Below are 15208 nucleotides of genomic sequence, written 5' to 3'. Positions count from 1 at the left end.
TTACTTAATATTTTTTACCAAACATCCCGTGTCCAACTTAAATGTAGCAACTTGTTTGGGGCCGAGGGAATATTTTAATTAATATTAGTATAATATAAGATTAACAAAAAAAAAAAAAAAAAAACATAGCAATGAAAATCAACAAAATACATAAAATATAATTCCTCGTACTACTTTCATACATTTTCATGCTAGGGTAAACTTAAAACTAAAGGTAACAAACAAGCACAAAGGAAATTACATGCCAATAGATGTAAATGACAATGCAAATCATACAACACATTATTATTCAATTCATGGCTATCATCAATTGGCATCATCCTCATGTCCTAACATTTTCTCTCTTGTATGATCTACCAAATACTCCACAAACTTGTCTATATATTTGCTATGCAATTCCCTATCACCAAACACTTTACTCACCTCTTTAGCTCTCTCCCTCAACTTTCCTCCTTTGTCATCTCTCATCACGGCCCTCATCGACTCGGCCACCGACTCTCTTGTGTACGCACCGTTCTCCTCGTCCCTCGCAACTTCATACGCTAATCCCTTATCGACAATGATCCTAGAATTCAACCCTTGATCCACTAGAAACGGCAATGTAATCAAGGGATGTCCGCACATTAGGCCTTCCACGATCGAACTCCACCCACAGTGAGTCAAGAATCCGCCCACCGAGCCGTGGCTCAATATTTTCAATTGTGGGGCCCAACTCTTCCACACAATCCCCCGGCCCATCACTCTTTCCTCGAACCCGTTTGGGAGCACTGCCGAGTCAGTAATCCTACGCAGAGCCCAAAAGAATGGAACATTGGATAACTCGAGGCCGTGAGCCAACTCAGTGAGTTGTTCCCGAGTTAGGGTCACCTCGCTCCCGAATGCCACGTAGACTACCGATCCTTTTTCTTTCCGATCCAGCCAACTTTTGATCGGAATCCATGCCTCGTCGTCATCGCCGGCAGAGTCCACTTGTGGGGGCATTAGGCCTAGCGGTACGACTCTCCGGTGGTGGAGCTCTTCCAGCAGCGGCAGCCAATCGGGTTCGAACTCGTGGCAATGCCGGATTAGAATGGCGTCGCCGCCGATTATAGTCTTGCCGACGCGGTAATGATCGGAAAGCCCGGATTCGTCGTTTTGACCCGTCCCGACGGCCCAATTAGCTTCGAACCGGCGGTAGGCCAGCCGCGTGTCGAATTTGATCCATCTCGGAGGGACCATGAAGTCCTCGGGTCGGGTCCTGTAATCTGACCCGCTAACCAGATCTTCGGCGGCCCCGAAGAAGGACAGGAACCAGGCGTTGATGATGAAGAAGAAGGCGCTGGAAATTCCCAGCCGGGCGGTCGCCGGCGGCAGCCAGTACGGCGCGAAGTCGGTGATGATCCAGTCGGGGACGGCGGCCTCGAGGAAGCGGACGACGGCGGGTTCGAGGCCGTCGAAGGCCTTCTTGAGGAGGCCCATTTCTGTGGCGCCCTGGATGTCCATGGTGGCCTCGGCGCCGGCGGGGAGGCCGGGGACGGAAGGGAGAGGGATTGCGACGAAGGAGATGGAGGAGGAATATTCCGGCGGGAGTTTGGGGAGGCGCTGGATATTCCGGGGAGTGGTGAGGAAGGAGATGGTGTGTCCTTTTCCGGCAATGAGTTTGGCGAGGTCGAGGTACGGCATGATGTGTCCGAAGGCGAGCCATGGAAACATAGCAATGTGGAGGGGTTTGGCAGCCATGGATGGAGCTTGAAGACGCTGAACTTCGAAGAAGAAGAAGGGTACGTAGAGAGAGAAGAGAGGTCGATTGTATTTAGGGTACGTAGAGAGAGAGAGGTATTATTATTATTATTTTATCTACGGCAACTACTGATTGAAGGGTGTGTTTGTAAGGGGGATTGGATTGGATTTACATTATTTATCTAATTTTTTTTTTTTTAAATATTAAATTAAATATTTATTTTTTATTTTTTATATTATACTAAAAATCAATTTTATATTCAAAATATCACATCAACATCTATTTATATCACATCATATAACTATTCAAATTCAAAGTTTTTACTATTCAAATTCATCTGAAAATCCAAACCTCCAAACAAACACACCCGAAGTATACACGGATACTTTTGATTATTTTTTACTCTTCAATTACACTAATCTCACGTGTATTAAGAGTTTGATACGTTTAAATAATATTTTTGTAATTTATATAAAAAATAATTGGATTAAAAGAATATTTAAATATGATAAATATAAGTTTATGTGACAAGAAAGTCAATTTTAAATTTCTCTAAATATATCTTTATTTATTAAAAACTATAACTACAAAATTAGAAAAATTTTTATTTAAAACTAAACCTCTTCATAACACACGCCAATACGCCACAATTAGAGCGTCAACAAAACAAAATTCAATGTATAAGCTTGAGATTAAAAATAATAAAAATTAAATTAAATTAAATTAAATGATCATTTAATACGGTAGAAATAAATATTAATATAATATTTTAAATTTAAATTTAAATTAATATAAAAAATAAATATTTAATTTGATTTGATAATAAAAAAATTAAGGAATTATATTATAAAATTTAATAAAAACCTTCATCCATACCCTGATTGTTGTGAAACCGAGGCCGTTAGATTATTAAAATTTGCCACGTGGGTCATGGTTGTTGGTGCACGTGATTTTTGTTAGTTGCGAAGTAGTCTAGAGATATTGAGAGATTTATTTTGTTATTTTATTTTATTTTAGTTTATTTTATTTACATATATATATATATATATTAATTTTTAGTATTATTTATAACGAATACTTTTTGAAACAATAAATTATATTAACGTTAATTTTTATATTTCTTGTCTTTCGAAAGTATGTTTACTTTTTATTTTTAAATATAAAAAGATGAACATATTTTTATAAAACGAGTATAGTATTACATATCTATTATTGTTTTTATTTTTAAAATTTAAATCATCTTTTGTTTTAGATAGAGACTGGTTTGCATTTTTTTTTTTCTTTTAGATTGGTATAAATTTTGGAATGCACAGTTGGACATGTGGGTGCTCAGATTCGTATTATACTTTTATTGATCTTTGTCAGTGTTTCTTACGAGTCTTTGATTGAGTATCTCTTTATTTATAACATGTTTATAATAATATTTTACTTAAATATTTTGTAAAAATAATATTAAATTAGTATTTCATAGAAATTGATTTTTTTTTTTTTAATATCAAATAACCTTCAAATTCAATTTCAACTATTAAAGCATGTACTTTACTCATGTAAAAAAAGTCTCAATGCAAGGTACGAAGCTGGTGTATCCAAGCTTCTATATTGTTGGAAAAAAATTGTACAATGACAACTCTAAATTCACAATGTATTTTACAAGAATAGAACAAATGACTGCATCAATTTTTCAACTTGAACATTTGAACTATTGCACGTATTTTCCATTTGGCAGGGATCGAAGAAAGCTCCCAATAGAAATAGAGATCTGATCATCTTTATTGTATATGCTCTAAACTGCCAAGACCTATAGGCTATAGTGGTTGCCATGTTCTAATATAGAGGTAAAGTTTGGATTCTAGAAGTAAATGTGTGGAGAAAAAAAACAACTACTAAACTTGTTATGAACACACTAGTTTTTAAGAAAAGTCAACAGTAAATAAGTACAAATATAATATATTTTTTTATTTAAAAATAATGTAAAATTTAAAAAAGATATGATATAACATGATTAGATTCCAAAATTTCGATTTTGAGTCTAGTTTTGATTGCAAATGGTGGCGTCAGCGTCAGGCAGGATCGTCAATGCATTATTCTTCCCAGTTTGGCTTCTTCTGGATGCATTACAAGACATAAAATATTAATTATCATTTCTGTCATGTTTCATGCTTCAAATAAATGAACTCTATAATATCTTCTTAACTAATGAATCATATCTTGAAACTAATCAAATTCGGATATTTTTTAAAACTTCAATAGCCAAGAATTTTAGAGTAGCATATGTATTTAGATGAAAATTGTAGGTTAATTACAATGTTATTATTTATGGGGAATGTGTAATTTTTTCATAATGCAAGGTAGGGTTTTTTATGACATGGGTATTTTATGCAAATATATTAACATATATATGTCGAATATATATGCAATTTATTCAAATAAAATTCTTTTAAGGCATTGATTGTGTGAAATTTATTAAAAAATATATTAGGCCATCGTGTGAAGAGCTTGTTGGTGAGGAAATTGATTCATTATCGTGAGGTCATGATGTTCAAGCTTCTGACAGCTACAAATTTTGTCTGTCAAAACTTACTTTGCATAGTCTTTCAACCTAACGTAATACAATACCAATCAGTTTAAACCTCCAATATCTTGGAGCCTTATTTGCCACATATGTCTAGTATGTTTTCTTGGATTTGAAGAGTAATTTCAATCATCATGCAACAAACATTATTCATTGGACCCCTACTAATACCACGTCCCAAATTCATCACAATCATTTCATTTGGCTTCACACACATCTCCTAATATCATTATATTCTTCCTTAAGTTTTCTTCTTGTAAATACTCAACAAACTTGTCTACATATTTGCTATGCAATTCCCTATCCCCAAACACTTTACTCACCTCTTTAGCTCTTTCCCTTAACTTTCTTCCTTTATTCTCGTCTCTCATCGCAACCTTCACCGACTCCGCCACCGATTCCCTTGTATACTCACCGTCTTCCTCATTCCTCGCCACTTCAAACCCTAATCCATTATCCACAATGATCCTCGAATTCAACCCTTGATCCACTAGAAATGGCAATGTAATCAAGGGATGCCCGCACATTAGGCCTTCCACGATCGAACTCCATCCACAGTGCGTCAAGAACCCACCCACCGAGTCGTGGCCCAATATCTTCAATTGTGGGGCCCAACTCTTCCACACAATTCCCCGGCCCATCACTCTCTCCTCAAACCCGTTCGGAAGCGCTTCCGAGTCAGTAATCCTTCTTAGAACCCAAAAGAATGGAACATTCGACAACTCGAGGCCGTGAGCCAACTCAGCGATTTGATCCTCACTCGGAGTCACTTCACTCCCGAATGCCACATACACTACCGATCTTTTTTCTTTCCGATCCAACCAACTTTTGATCGGAATCCATGCCTCGTCGCCGCCGCTGACGGTGTTGTCCGGTGGCATTAGGCCTATTGGCACGACTTTCCGGTGGTGGAGCTTCTCCAGCAACGGCAGCCAATCGGGTTCGAATTCACGGCAATGCCGGATAAGGATAGCGTCGGCGCCTAGTATGATCTTGCCGAGCCGGTAATGATCGGAAAACCCGGATTCGTCGTTCTGACCCGTCCCAACGACCCAATTAGCTTCAAACCGGCGGTAGGCCAGCGGAGTGTCAAATTTGATCCATCTCGGAGGGACCATGAACTCCTCGGGTCGGGTCCTGTAATCCGACCCGCTAACCAGATCCTCGGCGGCCCCGAAGAAGGACAGGAACCAGGCGTTCATGATGAAGAAAAACGCGCTGGAAATTCCCAGCCGGCCGGTCGCCGGCGGCAGCCAGTGCGGCGCGAAGTCGGTGATGATCCAGTCGGGGACGGCGGCCTCGAGGAAGCCGACGACGGCGGGTTCGAGGCCGTCGAAGGCTTTCTTGAGGAGGCCCATCTGAGTGGCGCCCTGGATGTCCATGGTGGCTTCGGCGCCGGCGGGGAGGCCGGAGACGGATGGGGGAGAGATTGCGACGAAGGAGATGGAGGAGGAATATTCCGGCGGGAGTTTGGGGAGGCGTTGGATGTTGCGGGGAGTGGTGAGGAAGGAGATGGTGTGTCCTTTTCCGGCGATGAGTTTGGCGAGGTCGAGGTAAGGCATGATGTGTCCGAAGGCGAGCCATGGGAACATAGCTACGTGGAGGGGTTTCGTCGCCGCCATGGATGGAGCTTGAATTGATCGAAGAAGAATGGTGGAAAGTTTGATAGGGGGAGTGGCCTAATAATAAAAATCTAATTAAAATAAGTTTGAATTTTGATCTTGATATGATGTGTGTGCTCTACAATGAATATATCTATAAATTTTTGTTACGTGAATTAATAAATGTTAATATTTTATGTGTGAGAGTTACCTCATTACATTATTTATTAAATTGTCTTTGAAATGCAATTGATATATTATAAAATAAAATAGTGATATATTTTAAATTTTACATTGAATGTAAATATATTTTGAAATAAAATAGTTTTAAAAAATAATATTTGTAAAGAAAAATATATGATATTTTATAATATAAATATTGAAAAAAAAAAAGAAAACCAAATGAGTTTACTACTAAATCCTAACCGAAACATACTTGTTTTAGGATTTCTTTTCTTTGTGTATCATTTATGTGTCAATTATATTTAAAATTAATAATATTTTTATATTTATACATTATTTTATTTGTATTAATTATGAGAGACTGATAGAGGTGTTTTTATTTTTATTTTTTTCTTTTGATTTGTATTATATATTAATATAATAAAAAACAAATAAACAAATCCTTAATTAGTAAGACTAAGGATGGTGAAATCTTAGCGGCCGTATTATTTCAGTTGATCACGTGAATTAAGTGGTGGATTAATTTACAAAGAGTTGGTACTAATTAATTTTCTTTTTTTTTTTTTTTTGTAATTATAAAGCATGTAATATCCATGGCTGTTGTATGTAGGTTTGTAGACAATTCTTTAAGAGAAAAAAAGCGGTTGATTTTCATGGGAATATTTTCATTTTTATTTTTTATTTTTTGGTTTAAAGAGATTATCGTACGTCTTTGAAGAATTTTCATATTAAAAATTGAGATTGGATCTGCACTTGTTCATTGAATTCTCACAAAAAAAATGGTGGAAATTAAATATTCAATCAACAACACCAATCTTTGTAAAAAAAGGTGCGTAAAGTGATATGAGCCATGCCCCATTAAATAAAATGGTGTGTATGTTTATTGTTTTGGATATTTTTTACTTACAAAAAGAATTATAATCGAATCCATAGTTATAGTGGCTAAATCCATAAACAATCAATATTGAATTGTAGAAATCGAAATAGGAGAAAATTCAAATTAAATTCGAGTAACACAGAATTTATAAACAGCAAGAAATTGAAATACGAATTTGAAATGAACAATCGAATTCCAAAAAAGAACCAATTTAACCAAATATATATATAAAAACAAACCGATTTGATCTTAAATTCAAAGTAAAAAGCAAAGACACGCAAACTAATGGCATTGGATTTGAAAATGTGATCTAGATTTATTCAACTTCACAATTCTTGTAAAAAATTATTTTATTTAACAGTGATTTATTAATTTCACCAACTCTCCAATATCGATTAATTAGCTTAACCCTAACACATATTAGTTTCCACTCTCAAGTCTCAACCATTCTTCTTCAATTCAATTAAATTCAATTGAAGCTGATCCGATCCGATCCATCCATGGCGGCTGCCAATGCCAAACCCCTCCACGTAGCCATGTTCCCATGGCTCGCCTTCGGGCACATCATGCCTTACCTCGACCTCGCCAAGCACATTGCCCGAAAAGGACACACCATCTCCTTCCTCACCACTCCCCGGAATATCCAACGCCTCCCCAAACTCCCGCCGGAATATTCCTCCTCCATCTCCTTCGTCGCAATCCCTCTCCCTTCCGTCCCCGGCCTCCCCGCCGGCGCCGAGGCCACCATGGACATCGAGGGGGCCACCCAGATGGGCTTCCTCAAGAAGGCCTTCGACGGCCTCGAGCCCGCGGTCATCCGCTTCCTCGAGGCCGCCGTCCCCGACTGGGTCATCACCGACTTCTTGCCGCACTGGCTGCCGGCGGTGACCGGCCGGCTTGGGATTCCGAGCGCCTTATTCTTCATCTTCAACGCCTGGTTCCTGTCCTTCTTCGGGTCCGCCCAGGATCTGGTTATCGGGTCGGACTACAGGACCCGGCCCGAGGACTTCATGGTTCCTCCGAGATGGATCAAATTCGACACTTCGCTGGCCTACCGCCGGTTCGAAGCTAATTGGGTTGTTGGGTCGGGTCAAAATGCCGAGTCCGGGTTTTCCGATCAATATAGGTGCGGCAAGATTGTAATCGGCTGCGACGCCATTGTTATCCGGCATTGCCACGAGTTCGAACCTGATTGGCTGCCGCTGCTGGAGGAGCTTCACCACCGGAAAGTCATACCGCTAGGCCTAATGCCGCCGCAAGTAGACAATCGAGATTCCGCCGGCGATGATGATAGGACATGGATTTCGATCAAGAGTTGGTTGGATCGGAAAGAAAAAGGATCGGTAGTCTACGTGGCATTCGGGAGCGAGGTGACCCTAACTCGGGAACAACTCACTGAGTTGGCTCACGGCCTCGAGTTATCCAATGTTCCATTCTTTTGGGCTCTGCGTAGGATTACTGACTCGGCAGTGCTCCCAAACGGGTTCGAGGAAAGAGTGATGGGCCGGGGGATTGTGTGGAAGAGTTGGTCCCCACAATTGAAAATATTGAGCCACGGCTCTGTGGGCGGATTCTTGACTCACTGTGGATGGAGTTCCATCGTGGAAGGCCTAATGTGCGGACATCCCTTGATCACATTGCCGTTTCTAGTGGATCAAGGGTTGAATTCTAGGATCATTGTCCATAAGGGATTAGCGTATGAAGTTGCGAGGGACAAGGAGAACGGTGCATACACAAGAGAGTCGGTGGCGGAGTCGGTAAAGGTTGTGATGAGCGACAACAATAAAGGAAGAGATTTAAGGGAGAAGGCGAAAGAGGTGAGTAAAGTGTTTGGTGATAGTGAATTGCATGGCAAATATGTAGACAAGTTTGTTGAGTATTTGGTAGAGCATACAAGATTAGAAGAAGAAAACAAGATAAAAGAATGATATTAGGAGAGGAGAGGAGAGGAGAGGGGTTAATTAAGTGGAGGCCCAATCAATAAGGAAGGTGTTGTATGATTGGTTTTGTATTTGTTTAATCCGGATGAATTAGTGACCCTCAAGTAGTCATTGTTCAAATTGAGATGATAGATATATTGAAAACAGCAAAATTTGATATATATTTTGAGAGAGAGACAACAAAGAGGATGGAAAACCACTTGAAAATTAATCCATCCCCAATGCTACCTTCCCTCATTTATCTTATAGTTGCTGCAAAGTTCCATATTACAACATAACATCCGATAAAACAAACTAGCGAACAAACAAACAGCCAGCCTTACTTACACCCCCCTCCCCCCAATCCACCCCTCTAACCAGCCAGGTTCCCAATATCCAACGACGATCGGAACCGTCAATACGGCTGGCGAGGATTAGGCCAGCCCAAGTACTCGCTCCCGCGCGGGACAAGACTGATAGGATTCATCGGATTCGCAATCGATCCAGACGCCACAGCACCGCTCTGCTGGAAGAGGTTGTGATGATAAAATGGAGCAGAAGCCGAAGCTGAAGCATCGAAGGGCATTCCGTAAGGAAGGTTGTTGTTCAAGTTCGAGAATGTCTGAATTCCCATGCCCATGCCTGGAAAGCCAATGCCATTGGGATTGTACGGTGCTTGAAATGCAGTAGTAGCAGTAGTATTCATCAGAGGCAGAGGCAGAGGCAGAGGCAGGGGCAAATTAGACGAAGGCTTTTCTTCAGCCTCGACCGCGAGCCTCAGACGCTTTCCCATTCCGCCTATCGGGAGAGGGCTTCTTGCAATGGCTTCAATGTCGTAACGGTTCATTTCAAAGTTGGTAACCGCGTTTATTCCCCTGAACTTTATTGCAGCAATGTCGTACGCCTCTGCCGCCTCTTCCTCAGTCGCTGCCACCGTACGTGCAGACAAGGATTATTAATAAATATCGAATCGAACGAATTTATTTATGATGTAATAACTTCGTTGCACGGTGCTATAGTACATATGCATACCGAATGTCCCCAGGTAGAGATCTTTGTTCCCGGCAACACGGCCAATCCTCGCTTGCCACCGACCTTGCTGATGATGCCTAAAATAGAAAAAGAACAAAAAGACCACACATCATCAGGATAATCTGAAACCCGACCATCCATCGTATTGATGGAAATTTTAAGGTTGTCAATATGTTAGTTTCAAACCTCGTCACACCCCGGTAAATGGATGCACCCCGAGAGAAGCCGCTACTTTTCCTGTCAGAGACAATATGGGTAAGGCTTGTGAGGAACGACGATCATAGAACAATTTTCATAAACTGAAGATTCGATATACCTTCGAAGCGATGCAATGAATTCTTGTTTCGTCATATTTTTCATCTCCTCGAGCTCTTTCGGATAGTTGGCAATCTAAAAATGCAAAATCTCTTATTACACATTGTATTTGAATTCGAATAACGTCAAGACAATTTATGTCGAGGCGAGGATTTATCTTACAGGGAAGTTAGTCGTCGCACTCGCTCCCCAGTACTTCAGAGCAGCCAAATCGTAGGCTCGCGCCGCCTTATCTTCCTGATCGTATCCACCTGAGTGAGCTCAACAATCCCATAGATCATTACATTGCATTATAACATAGTTCAAATCGAAATGAGAACAAACAACATTGAAGTTATGGTAAGAAGAACATTACTCACCCAAATACACTGCAAATTTGCGGCGAAATCGACGACGACGCCAATTCATGCAAACAAGACATAATAAAACCACACAAATTAGAGCAGAAATTAGATACGAAAACACAAGCAAATGATCATTGTAAGACAAATCGAAGCCTCGTTAAAGCAGATTTCAGACATGAACGTTCAACTCAATTCATTTTCTTACATGCATTTTATGTATGTTAAAACTCCCGTAAAATTAGGTGGGCAGCAGTTCGTTCAAAACTTAGTCAAAACACATTGAAAGTCCTAGTCCATGTCCAAGACTCCAAGTCCTTGTCCAAGGAAAATTTTTTGAAAAAAAAAGGTAAAAAGCAAAAGAAAAAAGCAAACTGATAAAATTTCAGAATTTCAGGCACTGGTTTCAGACGAGGTGAGGTAATGCGGTATCTACGAAGTCCAGGGACTCGAGGTCCCAAAACAATCCAGACCGCTAAACAAGTGGATCCCACGGTCGGGACCTTTGCACCCACACCTACTACAAAGAAGGTTGTTTCGTTGGAGGACCAGAGTATGGGTGGGGCATTACAGGCCCCTGACCACGACATATGGACAAACATTTCAATTAAGTAGAGGCATCAACACATCTGCAGAAAATAAGAATTGAGTAAAAGTGGCGGCACATATACATACATATATGTATGTAAATCATCGGAAATCCTGTGGAAGATTGAACCAAATTTTGTGTTGTGAGAGTACAACTACAGTTTTGTACATTTATTTGCAGTCAATCAATCATTGCAGTGAGAAAAAACTGATTGAAAGAAAGAAAGAACGAAATCATGTCTGAAAAAACAAGGAGATAGATAGATCGATAGATATGCAAGTGTGTGTGTGTTGTTTACCTTGACGGCCCTTTCTTGCCTTCCCCTCTCTTCTGCAGCTGTTGTCCCACAGATGTGCTTCGTATCTGCCTGTCCATCTGTGCCTGCAAAGAAATTGTAAAAGGAAAATGATAAAAAAGTTGTAATTGAATGATGTAATGAAATGTTAAAAACGATGATAATTGTAATAAAATTGTAATATTAATGGCTACCTTGTGACCCCTCTGTAAATGGAAGTTCTTTGACCAAATGTATCAGCAAGTTTCCTGCAGCTTTCTGAATCAGTACAAACGACGAGGGTCTTATTGCTGATATTATTCTCGTTGCCGGAAGTTGGAAAAGCGGCGAACTCGGCCGCCGATTCCACCGGCGGCGACTGATTCTGCACTCCGACCAACGCGGAGTCATCAACCTCAGAGCTCGAGTTATTCGAGAAGGAGCCGCCGGCGGGGGCGGTGGCGGCAGTGGCCGGTGCCGCCTGGAAATCGGTAATACTTGGGAGGTTTTGCGGCTCAGGATTGACTAAGTAAGCCGCCGCTGCAGCAGCGGAATCGTAGAGGTGAGTCAAGGACGAGTCCTGAGTCTCCGCCGATTCTCCGCCGCCGCAGGCGAAGAAATCCTCCAGCTTCGGCGGAGTTGGCTGCATGTAGGCGGTGTAGATGGCGGCGGCGTTGTCGGCTTCGTCGGAGTACATTGCCTGCGATTTCTGAGTCTCCCAAGCTTTTCCGATTACGAAAAAGAAGGATGAGTTAGATACAGAAAAAATAGGCACGAATCTGAGGAAATAAATAGGCGAAAATGAAACTAACAAACAAATATTGAAATTAAAGAAATAACTGCAGACATTAATGAAAATTGGTGGTTCGGAAGTAGAAAGATGAAGCAGTGGAGAAGAACGAAATCCATAAATCAATAGTTTCCTTTGTCGTTTTTCACAGTCACAAAAATAAAAATAAAATATAAAAAATAAAAATACAATAAAGTCTCGATTTTATTTTATTTTTATTTTAAACGTTTCGAATTTGTTTCAAGCTCAGCATTCAAATCAGAAACTTCCAAAACTAGGCAATACTACCTGCAGCAGCACCGTCGTAAAAGTTATCTTCGAAGGCGGTGGAGTAACCGCGATTATCGGTGGCGGCGGCGGTTGCCGGAAACGGCGACTGCGGAGCGTCGAGCATTTCCATGGAGGAGAGGGAGAAGGAGAGCCAATTGTTGTTGTCTGGTGCCATTATCGAGAAATTGCTCGCGGCTAAACCCTAACGAAAACAAAAATTTCAAACCAAACCTGAAATTAATTAAAATCCCCAAAATTACGAGAACAAAACCTAGATTTCACTCGTTCGATTCGAGAGCGCATGATATAAATTAAACCAGTGAATCAATTAATAAATAAATCAATCAATCAATGATGCTTATAAGCTTGTGTATGGTAGTATTACCTGAGGGATTGTATTACTATTTCCTGCAGCAATGGCGGAATCTGCAGAGTAAGCACCATTAATGTTAATGGTGGTTGCAGGAGGAGAGACGGGAGGCGGCATCGACATCGACGTCCACGTCCGGCATTGGAATTGGAATTGAATGCGAAGACGATGAGCAATGGCACATGCAGAGCAGAGCACAGCACAGCAAATTTAAAGTGCAGAAATGGAGAAGGTGAAGGAGACGTGAGTACAGAGAGGGGGCAGATGGATGAATATAATGGGGAGGCTATGGCGGTTCACTCTGCCATTCGGCGTAAAACCGGAGGAGAGCGAAGCGACGAAGACTGACTGTCCATCCAACGTACTTACTAGCTTTTCTTCTTATTATTATAATTAATACCAAAATATCTCACCTAAATTTGTTTCCTAAAACCTTTTTAATTTTATCTTATACATTTATTAATTTTTTAAAACATATAAATGCTCTATATACTTATTTTAAATATTAAAATAATAATAAAATATATTTTTATTTAAAATAATATGTTCAATATTATTTTTTGTTTATAATTTTAAAACATCACATTAAATACTTTATTAAGTTGTCCGTCTCTGTAGTTACGTTCATCTTTTCTGTCATTATATTTAATATTAAAAATATTTTTATTTATTTTGTATAAAAATATCAATATGTCAAAGAATGAATATGACACTTATAGCCGGACAAAAATAATATTTAATTTTAAAATAATTTATCTGATTTTGATCTGAATTTAAATTTAAATATTAAAAAAAAAGTATAAAATAGATAGTGTTAATTTGAATTTAAAACAAAAACTAAACAAACCAACTACTTACTATCTATTTATTTATATCATATTCAGCACTTACATTTCTCTCTTGAAATAACACATTAAATATTTAATTTTTTACTATTTTAAATGTTTTTAAGATTTTGAATTTATTCTTTTAATATTTTAAATAAAAATAAAAAAACATAATTTACTTGACACATTTATAATAAAAATATATTTTTTTTATAAAATATCATATTATAATAATATTTAAATAAAAATTTAAATTAAGACGAAACTTTATTATTTTTAAAACATTTTAATATATATGAATAACTTCAAAACATACAAGTAAATATCTTGAAATTTTTTTCTTTCTAAATTCTATCTTATTTCTTTATATAAAAAAATTCAATAAAGATTTCATTTTAAAAATACAAAAAAGTATGCATTCCTACAGTTTGTAAATTTTTCATTATTTCATATTTTTTGAAAGAAAAAAATTATCACATTAAAAAAATTATTTTACATATAAAATATTACATTTAACTAATATTTCAAATATCAAAATATTAAAAAATAATAAAAAATCAATTGGATTTTTTTCCTTTTTTTTTTTTTTTTTTTTGTTTCGGTTAATTTAGAGAGTTTGGTTCAAAATATTTTGATTGAGGTTTTTATCTTTTTCATATTGTTTTAATTTTCAATAATAGAATCAAATCGAATTTATTTATAATTGTTAAGAATATTTGCTTTATGATTTTTTTTTTTTCAATTTAGATAAAGAATATTTTTGAATATTTTCAGTTAATAAAATTTTTGGTCATTTGTCAGATGTCTCTTTTAAAAAATTAATTCAATCAAAATTATTTGTAAATAATAAAAATTCAAGTAATTATTCTTTTGATAATTCTTTTTTGAACATTTGTACTGTTTAATTTAATTTTTTCTGTAAATAATATAAAATAAAATTTAATTAATTAATTTTTTAATAATTACTTAAAAAAATTTACTGTTTGGTTTTGTAAATATACACTATTATTTCTTACAAAATATAACATCTAAACCATTGTTTAAGAAAAAAAAAACACCAAAATTTCAATTAAGTGGATATTGGTTGATATAAATTTCAAAATTTTTTGTTTGATTCAATTCAGATAAAATAATACAAATAAAACTTATAAATAATTGAACCATGTCAGTTCTTACCTATCCCAGTAAAGTAAAAATTATATAAATTAACTATTGAATTATTTGATTTTATTACGTTTGATTATTTTTTTTCAATATGTTATTCTATAATTTCTCAATTTCCTTTTAAAAATATTACATTAAGCATTCAATAATACTAATCCACTATATTTTAGATTATATTATTCAATTCAAGTATCCAATACGAATAATGTCCAAATAATTGAATCACGACTCTTACTTACTTAATAAAGATATACTATTGCTCCATCCGTCTACATATAAAGTATAAAATTACTTTCCGCACACTATTTAACAATATTTTAATTATAGTGAGTAGTTAAAGATAGTGTTATGACATTTTTACTCT

The 15208-nt window shown here is 37.6% G+C and overlaps 4 protein-coding genes across 4 annotated transcripts; 1 reads left to right on the top strand and 3 right to left on the bottom strand.

Annotated features, from left to right (window-relative positions):
* Positions 1 to 137: 137 nt before the first annotated feature.
* Positions 138 to 1812, bottom strand: LOC127257810 (putative UDP-rhamnose:rhamnosyltransferase 1). Its single transcript, XM_051284277.1, has one exon. It carries the CDS (start codon positions 1717 to 1719, stop codon positions 307 to 309), a length of 1413 nt encoding a protein of 470 aa, XP_051140234.1. The 5' UTR covers positions 1720 to 1812; the 3' UTR covers positions 138 to 306.
* Positions 1813 to 4310: 2498 nt separating this feature from the next.
* LOC127258409 (putative UDP-rhamnose:rhamnosyltransferase 1) lies at positions 4311 to 6000 on the bottom strand. Its single transcript, XM_051285242.1, has one exon. The coding sequence runs from the start codon at positions 5912 to 5914 to the stop codon at positions 4490 to 4492; it is 1425 nt and encodes a 474-aa protein (XP_051141199.1). The 5' UTR covers positions 5915 to 6000; the 3' UTR covers positions 4311 to 4489.
* A 1404-nt stretch (positions 6001 to 7404) lies between these two features.
* LOC127257806 (putative UDP-rhamnose:rhamnosyltransferase 1) lies at positions 7405 to 8881 on the top strand. Its single transcript, XM_051284272.1, has one exon. The coding sequence runs from the start codon at positions 7454 to 7456 to the stop codon at positions 8879 to 8881; it is 1428 nt and encodes a 475-aa protein (XP_051140229.1). The 5' UTR covers positions 7405 to 7453.
* Positions 8882 to 9276: 395 nt separating this feature from the next.
* LOC127257804 (AP2-like ethylene-responsive transcription factor AIL7) lies at positions 9277 to 13122 on the bottom strand. Its single transcript, XM_051284271.1, has 10 exons — positions 12869 to 13122; positions 12502 to 12685; positions 11639 to 12146; positions 11448 to 11530; positions 10579 to 10587; positions 10382 to 10470; positions 10221 to 10294; positions 10091 to 10141; positions 9905 to 9981; positions 9277 to 9799 (listed from the first exon to the last, which is right to left on the bottom strand). The coding sequence occupies exons 1-10, from the start codon at positions 12974 to 12976 to the stop codon at positions 9288 to 9290; spliced, it is 1695 nt and encodes a 564-aa protein (XP_051140228.1). The 5' UTR covers positions 12977 to 13122; the 3' UTR covers positions 9277 to 9287.
* Positions 13123 to 15208: the final 2086 nt, after the last annotated feature.

The sequence above is a fragment of the Andrographis paniculata genome, unplaced genomic scaffold (assembly GCF_009805555.1).
Source record: "Andrographis paniculata isolate CXL003 unplaced genomic scaffold, ASM980555v1 Contig59END, whole genome shotgun sequence".
Lineage (NCBI taxonomy): Eukaryota > Viridiplantae > Streptophyta > Magnoliopsida > Lamiales > Acanthaceae > Andrographis > Andrographis paniculata.
This window is presented reverse-complemented; position numbering and strand designations above follow the sequence as displayed.